Source organism: Sylvia atricapilla, chromosome 13, assembly GCF_009819655.1.
Source record: "Sylvia atricapilla isolate bSylAtr1 chromosome 13, bSylAtr1.pri, whole genome shotgun sequence".
Classification (NCBI taxonomy): domain Eukaryota; kingdom Metazoa; phylum Chordata; class Aves; order Passeriformes; family Sylviidae; genus Sylvia; species Sylvia atricapilla.
Window position 1 is genome coordinate 11,813,206 of NC_089152.1, and position 10,647 is coordinate 11,823,852.

The following is a 10,647-nucleotide window of genomic DNA, read 5'->3' on the forward strand; positions in this document are numbered from 1 at the left end:
GAGACGGGCCCGGGCGGCCCTTTCCGGGGCGGGCCGGCAGGCGGGGCCGGCCGGGAGGGGCGGCGGAGCCGGGCCAGGCGGAGCTGGGCGCCGCGGCCTGGCCGGGAGGTGGAGCTGGAGCCCCGCGGCCGGAGCGGGCAGCGCGGGCTGTGCCGGGCACGGAGCCGGGCACGGAGCCGGGCACGGAGCCGGGCACGGAGCCGGGCACGGAGCCGGGCACGGAGCCGGGCACGGAGCCGGGCACGGAGCGCGGCCCCAGCGCCCGCCCGCCCGCAGGCTCCTGGTGTCGGCATCACGAAACAAAGACATTTCAGGGCGGGCTCAACAGAGCAGCGTGTGGCACCTTATAACAATCAGTTCGGTTCACCCCTCAGAGACCACTGGGTCCACCAAACGCCGCCATGTCAACTAGACCGCGGCACTGAGTGCTACATCCAATCTTCCTTAAACCCTTCCAGGGACGGTGACTTCACCACCTCCCTGGACGGCCCATTCCAACATTTAATCCCTTTTCTGTGAAGAAATTCTCCCAAATGTCCAATCTAAACGTCTCAATTATGAAAAATACTATTCCTAAAGTGTGGTAGGGAGCATCAGGAGGTCTGTCGTGGCGCTGAGGCTTCCAGAGGGCTGATCCTGAGGTGATTCCCACTACCCTGGAGGCGTTTTGTCCTCTTGAGAAGGTTCTCACCAAGGAGCTTGTATTTCAGTTCAAAGGTAATTTTGGCGATTTGTTCTAGAAAGGTTGGGGAAGAAATTGAAATAATCCCTTCCTAGCTATGTATTTCCAATGAAAAGGTATCCCTCCATCTCCCACACGCATCTGGACAGAAAATCACGCTGAATTTCAAAGCTACAAATTGATTTACTATCAGATAAAGAGAAAAGCCCAGTAGGAGCATACTGGGATCCCTATTTTTAAAAGTATTAAAAGTGGACATTTCCTTGAAGCTAAGATGAAAGATGGACTGGTAATTTTTAAAGTTCACTTTAGAAATGAGTTGGTTAAGAATATCTCTGTTATGAACTGTTCATGTGAAAACATCACATTACTTTGTAGAAGCATGAAAACCTCATAAGCTCTGCAGACCAAAAATATAAGTTTAATAAGCATAGGAAAAGCTGCTGGTAAAATTGATGGAACTTGGATAAATGCTCAAAACACACAAGCTTTGGCTTTTTAATTTTATTTTTCATTGTTCTAGAGTCTTAAATCTCTTATATCATTAGGCAGTGTATAAATAAATGCTGTGTGTAAAATGATTCGTAGAGCACAAAGCCTCAGGCTTATGCATGGTTAATTGTTGACAATTGCACTGAAATCAAGAGGACTATGACTAGTGCACACATGCACTATGCACTATTTTGCACACATATGTGCAAAATACATGACTTATTGTCAGATGATGATAGATACACCTAATGCCTTGCATAAAGATCACCAGTAACTCTTCCGACACCTTTTTTCCTTTTAAGCACTGTGTTATTTGGGATGTCATTTGCATTGTACGAGATAAAGTAGAAAAAGCAGATCCACAGAAGTAAGGAATGTCTACCACCTAGGCATAAACTTGGCAAGGTGGCTTGTTGTGCCTTTCTCCTGCTTTCATCTGCCTTCTTTTTTCATCAGCTAGAGGAAAAACTTTGAAGTGTGGTTATAAAACAACTGCATAAATAACACTGAAAAGCTGCATTTCAGTTATTTCTCTGTGCTTCATATCAACTGCTCTCACCACATCCAAAAACATTCTAATTGTCATTCCTCTGAGTTCTCCTTGGCATCTGTTAGGCAAGTGGTATTCTTTCTGGCTCATTTCACATTGCTAGAAATAAATAGTTCCAGAATAGAAAATGGGTTGATTGTGTATGAGCCAAAATAGAATCCAAAATAGAAGCGCTTGTGCTCTTCACTGTGTTGTCTCTGCACTGGGCAGAGGAGTGTGTTGTAGAAGTTGATGTAAATGATGCCAAATGAAACAGGTGTGATGAGAAACAAATTCAGCACTCTTACCCAGTCATTTTTCTATGAGGATTAAACCTATTTTGTCATAATTAGCAGAGATTATGTATTATCTGTCACATGTCACACAGGCTCACCAGGGCACCACAAGGAGCAGGGGGCCCAGTGTGCCAAAGCAGAAGGGGCAGTGCCAGTGTGCTCTGTGCTGGCAGCTGCAGCACGTGGCTGGCAGTGCCCATGAACAGGAAAAGGGTTTGTGTCTGAAGTTTTAGTGATGGCAGGTTTTGAATTCTCTCCCCACCATCAGTCCCAGTCCCTGCCCTGTCCTTCTCATCGCTCCTTGTTAGAGAGGTTTGCCAAAGCAGGAGACACTTTAGCACTAAGGAAATGAACCGTATGGATCTGGGAAATAATATAGAAAAGATTTAACAGAAATAGAAACATTTGTCACATAAACAGAAGGATATCCTGTAAAACAAGCACATTTAAACACAATTAGATGTATCATTATAGCCAAAAAGCCATATGTAGACATATCCTATAAACAGGCATGTTTTTGACCTTCTTCATGCTGTTGTCTCTAATCAGAGCTCCTTTTCTGGTCTCACTCCTTTACAGACACCTTCTTTTCAGCAAGTTTAAAATACATTCACTGCTTTTACATTATACAGAACTTTTGACTGAATGAGAAATGTGTAGAGTCTTAGCAATTGGTGCACGTTTACAATGCGTTGTGGGAAACGTTTGAGTGGAATGGAATATCAAGAAGGGTACCTGGAGAGAAAGTACACATTTTTGTTACATTGAGAACATTACACAGGCAATGAAGTGTTGAATTAATACCAGACTGAGATGGAATATAAAGCCACACTGAAGTAAGAATTGATCTTTTCATTTTTCTTTATCATCACACTTCAGTAGTTTTGAGGTTCCTGTTGCTATACATACACATCTAATGAAGATGGCAGGGGAGGAGGTTACTCTACACTTCCTTGTGGAATCTGCTTGTCTTCTGTGCTTCTAAAATGAGGGAAGGATCTGTTTATTATAATAGTTTTCCTTGTAGGTCACCAAGCAATGTGTAAATAAGGCTGTTTTCTTCTTACATACAACTATGCTTAAAAGGTATTTATCCAAAATATCCTGTAATTCCTAGCTCTGGCCCAGCTCCAAGAATCACCAGGCCTGGTGATAAGTGAGGATTCTGGGGCTATCAGGCCATTTCTGGAAGTTATTTTCATTGCTCTGGATGTGGAAGAGTAATTTATAGAAGTGAATCTGATGTAAACTAGAGTATCATTTTATCCAAATTATATGCAAAGACTTGGCTATGATATACAGTGGCTGCTAAGGGGAAAAATTGCAACTCTTTTTAGTGCTTGTGGTTCAAATAATTATAATTCTTTTACTTTTCTGTGTCTTCACAGTTTATGCTATAGTGCTGTGTATATATTCATTGATAAAGGAATGCTGTGTGTATATTCATTGATAAAGGAATGAACAATTCGGCTGTTCCTGCTTTTCTCTCGTGAAAGCACTGGTCCTTTTCATCTCTTCAAATAGAAGGTTTTAGCCATTTTTAGCAGTCAGCAAGAACTGTCATTTCTAATATTTAAGTATTTTCGTCTGCTCCCTGAGTGTATGCATTTGTGACTACAGAATGATGAGGTCTCTTTTGAAGAAAGAACACGGTGATTTATTTTGGAAGCGGCTTCTGTAGCTCTGAAAAGAGCTACCGCTGCAATCCTTTGTTCTGCCGCGAACTGGTGAAAATGTCTCCCTCCGATCCCTGGGGATTTGTTGGTGTGCTGTGTTTAAAAGGGCTAAAATTTTAATGTTGAAAACGTTCAGAAATAGCTTAAATGCTTACTGTCATTTGTGCTACTGCTTTATTAAATCCTGAATTTTAAAGAGCACGTTGTGCTATAATTAAACATTCCATGTCCTCTCTTTGTCGTAAAAAGAGCCACTGACGACTGTGCCTTTGCTGTGTAATTCATCCCCGCGGAGAGGGTCTGAGCAGATGAGAGGCAGTGATTCAGCCGCGGTGCGGGCCCGGCTGTCCTGTGCCGTCCCGCTCAGCCCGGTGTGAGCGCGGCCGGCCGTGCCCGGTAGGTGCCGCCAGGGCTGCCGGGCCCGGTGGGTGCCGCCACAGCTGCCGGGCCCGGTGGGTGCCGCCAGGGCTGCCGGGCCCGCTCCGGAGCCGCCACAGCCGCCGTGCCCGGTGGGTGCCGCCACGGCCGCCGTGCCCGCTCCGGAGCCGCCACAGCCGCCGTGCCCGCTCCGGAGCCGCCCCCGGCCCAGCGCTGCCCCGGCCGCCCAGCGAGGGGGCCGCGCATGCTCCGGGCCCGGCCCGCCCCCGGCTCCTCCCCGTGCCCGGGGCCGCCGCCGGGGCCGGCCTCGACCATTTCTGCGGCCGCGGGGACGAGGGGCCGAGCCCCGGGCAGCGGCTTCGCCGAGCTTCAGCACCGCGGGCCGGACAGCGCCCGCCGGCCGGGCGGCTCCCGCGGGCGGCGGTGCCTGGCAGGCCCCGGCGGGGCCGCGCGCTCTCACCATGTTCCTCGGGCTGGCGGTCGCGCTGCAGGTGCTGGCGCTGCTGGCGGGCCGGGGGCACGGCTTCCCCAAACCCGCGGGCACAGGTAAGCGCCCGCCCCGCAGCCTTCTCGCCGCTTGCCGCCGATGGGGAAAGTTCTGCGGGGTACAGATTGAGGAGGGTAAAAACTTTCCTTCCACTTGGCTAAAAGCAATGAGATCCTAAAGCAACAATATTCCTGGTGCAAGACGCCGATCACTGAAGATGCAATCTAATATTCAAGTGAAGGGATATCTGCTGGTAGAGGGGAAAGCTCTGAATTTTTTCAGTTTTTTCCAAGCAATGTTTTCATCCATTCTACAGCAGCGTCTGCACAAGTCTTTGCTTGCTCCTTGTCTCCCGCGGTATTCTGGATGGAAGAGATTTTTAATCTCTTGGTTGTGCCAATCCGATTATTGCTATTTTAGTCAATCTCCTCCAGTCCTTTTTTCCCCAATTCGTGGGTTTTCTGATTAGAAAGAGGTTGCTGAGTCTGTATCTGTGTTTCTGTCTTCTGCAGAACCTCTCCCTCTGCCCCAATCATGCTTTGTTTCAAGGTTTGACTTTTTTTATTGTGTTCTCATTCTTCTAGGAACACTGAAATCTTTTGCAAGAACTAGCAGTTGGCATCCTATTTAAGACACCATGTTTTATGGGAGAAAACTATAAATTAGGAAGAAAATGTGCTGTCTCTTTGTAGTTGCATGTATCATATAACTGAGTGTATATATGTGTGTGTGTGTGTGTTTATTTTAGATAAAGCTATACACAACAGACAATTAAGTGTAGAAAGACCTTTGGAGGAACAGGTGAGTGAAATAAAAAAATATTTCTGATTTTTTTAAAAACAGAATTCCTATAAATATTATTAGCTTTTCAGGTACTGGATTCATGAATATCATGAATGGGTAATGAATGGGTAAAAAAAGATTTGTCAGTAAAGTGATTATTGATGGGGTTAGATACAAAATAAGGTTTCAATAATTTTTAAGAACTGGCATATAGACTTTCACTGTCCAGCATTCTAAAAGCAGGTTGTTAGCTCCAAATCTCACCCCTTTGACATCATATGGGAATACAGCATGAGCTGGGAATAAAGAAAGAAAATGTAATTGGCATTTATCTTAAAATGGAAAGTCTTGTAATGCAGCTTCTTGTAATGTCTGGTTCTGATCAGAGGACGGATGGTACTGATGGAAGTGCTTATTCCTGTTCTACTTATTCAGGCAAACTTCTTACTAAGAGTAAAAATAAGGCATTAAACCTTCTGCTGATACTGATAAATTAAGAGATCACACGTTTTATTCTTTCTACCTGTTTGCTCTTTCATTTGCTTTATTTTTATATATTAGATTGCTGAAGCTGAGGCAGACAAGAATAGGAAAATAGCTCCCACAGGTAAAATATCATTCCTGGTTTTATAGCAATATTCCTAATGGTATTCAAAAAGGTGTAAGATTTTATTATCTGTTGATATTGATCTATTTTCCAGAAAACAAGCCAGAGTTCAGGAATTATTCCTTTGTTGATGACCTGAACCTGCTCAAATCAGTAGCAGAAAGAGAAAGGAATGAGAAGGAGAGGGAGTCAATGAGAAGCTCTTTGTATGAACAGCAGCTGGCCATTGATGATGCAGACTCCACCAAGAACCGCAGGCTGGTGGATGACTATGACTCCACCAAAAGCGGGCTGGATTATAAATTCCAAGGTATTCCATAACCATCTTTCAGTGACTTCTAGGTTAGATTTCTCTTGCAAACTGATTGCCCTCATGAATGTTGTATTCACTACTAAACATGAGCTCTGTTTGTTACTGGAGAGCAGTTTCAATTATTTCCAGTTGTGGAAGCTTGTTGTATTACAGTTAGGTTTTTGAAACACAGTGCAAAAGAATTGCTCTTGATTTTAATAGACTTCCATGAAGAAAAGTCTAACTGTGTAATTTGTAACGTTTTTTTAGCAATTTAGATTTGATGGAAGCAAAATGGGACATATTTTTTAATTAAAATGTATTTATTCTGGTTTGTGAGGAAGAAGTACTTTTATATGCAGCTAAATCACATATATTTATTCCAAATATTATGTGCAGTTTTAGATAATTCTCATAATCACAAACCTAGAAGAAATTACCAAAGGCCAAAGAATACTTGCCTTTGCTACAGGAGTAGTTAATTGACTTATAGTTTAAGTGAGTCCTCTGAGAATTGTAAGCAGCATTTAGCTGAGGATATTTTTAATTATATCAAAGTATGCTGATCACAGACCAAAGCTCACTCATCGTATTCCCTTTCCCATTGTCACAATGATACCTATTTGCCATAGGTAACAACTACATAATTAAAAGTTAATTTGCTGAAATTGAAACAAGATTGTGTGCCATTTGTCATGAATTGTTTTGATCTAAGTGGCCATACAATGAAAGTAGATACCAGGAAGACACAAATAAGTGGATATGGAAATCGTACCACTATTTTCTATAAACAGGAGAGTAAGCCAGTCAGAAAGACATTTTTCAGATGTGGAAAACTGACAGAAAGAACTTTTCCCCTGTGACTGATTTAGTGGTTTGCAAAGTGTGTATCAAAGTATATTCTTAATGTGTCTAAAAATGCAGGGTTTTTTCTGAAGAGAAAAAGATGTGGGCAGATATTTTTTACGAGATATTTAATCTAGATGAGTTAGGATGGTCAGAACACGCTAAACTGTAATCCTTTCAGACGATCCAGATGGCCTCCATCAGTTAGATGGCACTCCTTTAACTGCTGAAGACATCGTTCAGAAAATTGCTGCAAGAATTTACGAGGAAAATGACAGAGGAGTGTTTGACAAGATTGTTTCAAAACTTCTTAATCTGGGGCTAGTAAGTATCTTGGTAATCATAATTTAACCGTTTTTTGGATTGGATTAATGCTCTTTCAGAAATCGATTCCGATGCACACTTTGTCTGAAGAGAGTGGGGTTCAGGGTCTAAGCTAAATTTCTAGAGCTATTTGGGTTTGCTGGTTAAGCTCTGCAATAACGTTGTTGTTGCTGTGATGTCTTTGCAACAAAATAGGCCAAACTGCAGAATGTTTCTGATGTTAAAAAAACATTCACTGATTGCACTCCTCCCATGTCTGCCCTCATTTTTCCTTTAATTTGTCTTCTGATTTTCACTGAGTGCTTTTCTATTATTAATTTATTTTCTGTACTTCAGGGGAAAAGGTCTAAACTCATTCCTATCCACCTAATGCTAATTAGTGTCATCAGCTAACACATACTGCTGCTGGCTAGTTGAGGATATATTACACTACTGATTTTTAGGAAAACTGGATTTGTCTCTGACCTCTGGATGTCTCAATGGCTTTAGCCATTGCCATTTGGGATCCTTTTATTTTAAAATACCTTATCTTTTGAACACTAGATTTTGCAGCTGGGTATTGCACCCCACTGATTACAGAGGGAGCTGTGGGGCAGCTGCATGAGAGAGTTCTTGTTAAAGTGACAGCTGTTATGAAGCAAAGAGAAAACATTTTAATGATATCATGGAAAGCTGTTTGCTTTTTTCCCATTCTATACTACTGTATTCTGTTGTAATTATTCAACTGTAACGTGTTACAGAGCACATGTATTTCTTGCAGCTCCATCTTTCAAGCTGCACTCTACTGTGTTAAGTCCTGAAGAGGTTTGAAGGCTGTGTGTGTGAATGGGTGGAGTTTATGTGCACACACATATTTGATGTGTATTTCTATGTATATTTGTATATGACTGTTATAAATGTAGACATGTTTACATGTCAGTATTTATACATGTATGCACACACACAGGTATTACACCTAATTCAGCTGTGCTCAGCTTTGAAGCAAACACATACAGCAACCTTTTTTCATACTGATATCAGGTTTCATATTGATGTTTGATCTAAAAAAGCACAGTATCCTATAAGTACTCTGCACAAATATTTTAACAGATCACAGAGAGTCAGGCATATACCCTGGAAGATGAAGTGGCAGAGGTTTTACAGCAGCTAATTGCAAATGAAGCAAGGGATCGTGAGAAGGAGTCTGAAGACTTTGATTACCCTGCCAGCAGAGCAGACGGTGATACAAAAGAAAAGCAACAGGAAAGAATGGTAATTTCTTAGCTAATAACTTTGTCTTACTTGCCAAATGGTGCTAGTACTGCATTCTTTAGGGAATAGTCAGTTCAATCTAGAAACAAGATGTGTTCTTAAAGAAATTCTGTCTGATAGAAAAAAGAATCATGAGTCACTTTAGAATTGAAGCCAGATGTCAACTGAAATAACTTTGAGAAATAGTATAGTCTTCGCCTTGCAATTAGGACAATGATGGTATGAGGTTGTGCTAGAATTTTTTGCTCTATTAATTCTATCATCAAAAGCAATGTGCTTATAGATTTATTTTATTATTATGTCTTATGTGGAGACACCAAGCAAATCTGATCAGGATAGTTTCATCAATGGAGAAGTTGATGATACACTGGATAACACGTGGTCGTCATCTAATGTGTTGGAAAGAAGAAATGAGCTGCCTTCTGAAGATAATTTTGAAGACCTCCAATATTTTCCAAATTTTTATGCATTGTTAAAAAGTCTTAACTCAGGTGAGCTCATTCTGTGATTACAGAAATATTTAGGAAAAAAATTTAAAAATTAAGATTCTCTGTTTTCTCTTGCTCTTTTCCCCACAACCTTCCTAGTTACAAGAGACCACATGCTTTGAAAATGTTCTGTAAGATATATAGCAGAAACTAATTTGATTGGTGATTTTGATGGCAAAACAGTGGCAGGAACAGCACTCAGAACTGCAAAGAGTGTGACCTAGACAGCCCTTCCCATCTTGTGTTGTGTGATTCAGGAGCCCTGAAGTCTTTTCATTCCCGTAAGGACATGATGAAAAACTGGCAAATGGTTTTCCCCAGAGATCTTTCCAGTAACTTCCATGTCTTCCAAGCCAGCAGAGATACGAGTAAGCCACAGCAGAATCCTCACCCTGATGGTACCAGTAAATGAGTCTGAGCCTCCCAGCCTTTCCACAAACCACAGGTTTGCTGTTTATTGCAGTGAAAGCCCTGCAAGTCTCTTCCTATTCCGGTGCTGGACATCACTGCCTTCCAGTTATTGCAGGCAAGATTGTGGCTCCTTGCCACAGCCCTGTGTCAGCACCCTCTACACACACACACTGTGCAGCCACACACACACTCTGACTTTTGGAGGGATTGGGAGAGGGTGGTGTTTTGTAGATCCTTTGTCCTGCAGGAGCATTAATACTGCTTCAGATTGTCCCCATATGAACCTGAGTGGAGAGCTAAAATGAAAAACTTGAGGGTATATTTTGCTCAAATCCAATCTACAAACTTTATATTCTTCTTCCTGTTCTTTTTAATTTTCCCATGGCAATTCTGCATGCTAGTTCTTCTCCTTTTTCCACTCAAAACACAGACAGGCTTGTTGGGTTTAACAGGTTATCAGGCAAACAGAACCAGGTCCACTGGCTGCACATCTCCTGTTTTATGTGTTCACCTGTCAGGCTGTATGGAGCTGGAGGAGAGGGATTCAGTTGCATCCTTCAGCTGTGTTAAATTGCAGGCAGCAGTAAAAAGCCTGTTCAGCAGTTCTCCGGAGTGGCTGGCCCTCTGCCAGGGTTGGGAGTATTTTTCTGGCTGTCCCTGACTGACAGTGCCCCTGGCTCTGTTGGGTCCTTCAGTGACAGCCTGGGCAGTGGGGAGAGCTTGTGTGACTGTGATGGGGGAGTTCCACACTGCTGACACGAAAGTATCAGTAATATTGTTCAGCATGTAAACATAGTGGGAAAAGAAAAGCTAAGAGGCAGTTAGGTGATTATTTTTATAAAAACCTGATTATTTTTATAACTTTTTTTTTTTTATCCTATTCTGAAGTCATGATCCTCCCAGCCATGTAATGTTATGTTGTCCCAGTATGCAAGTCATGGACCTGTGCACAGTAGCAGTCTCGTTTGGGACACTTTATATTTTTGTCCTTGAACCCATGGATCTTGTAGGAGAAAAAATCCCTTTCATACAGAGCCAGACTGATCTACTAAGTAGTTCACAAACAAATAAAATAAAAATTATAGACTGTTGAAAACTCTACCTA

At 42.5% G+C, this 10,647-nt stretch overlaps 1 protein-coding gene across 2 annotated transcripts in view; it reads left to right on the forward strand.

The window, feature by feature from the left end:
- Positions 1 to 4,367: 4,367 nt before the first annotated feature.
- The window catches only part of SCG3 (secretogranin III), a 25,451-nt gene continuing 19,171 nt past the window's right edge, over positions 4,368 to 10,647 (forward strand). For both annotated transcript variants that reach the window (XM_066328438.1, XM_066328439.1), the window contains exons 1-7: positions 4,368 to 4,599; positions 5,289 to 5,341; positions 5,885 to 5,930; positions 6,025 to 6,240; positions 7,250 to 7,392; positions 8,482 to 8,643; positions 8,957 to 9,134. In XM_066328438.1, coding sequence (XP_066184535.1) covers positions 4,515 to 4,599; positions 5,289 to 5,341; positions 5,885 to 5,930; positions 6,025 to 6,240; positions 7,250 to 7,392; positions 8,482 to 8,643; positions 8,957 to 9,134 — 883 coding nt within the window. In that variant the 5' untranslated portion in view covers positions 4,368 to 4,514. The remainder of the gene's footprint in view (positions 4,600 to 5,288; positions 5,342 to 5,884; positions 5,931 to 6,024; positions 6,241 to 7,249; positions 7,393 to 8,481; positions 8,644 to 8,956; positions 9,135 to 10,647) is intronic.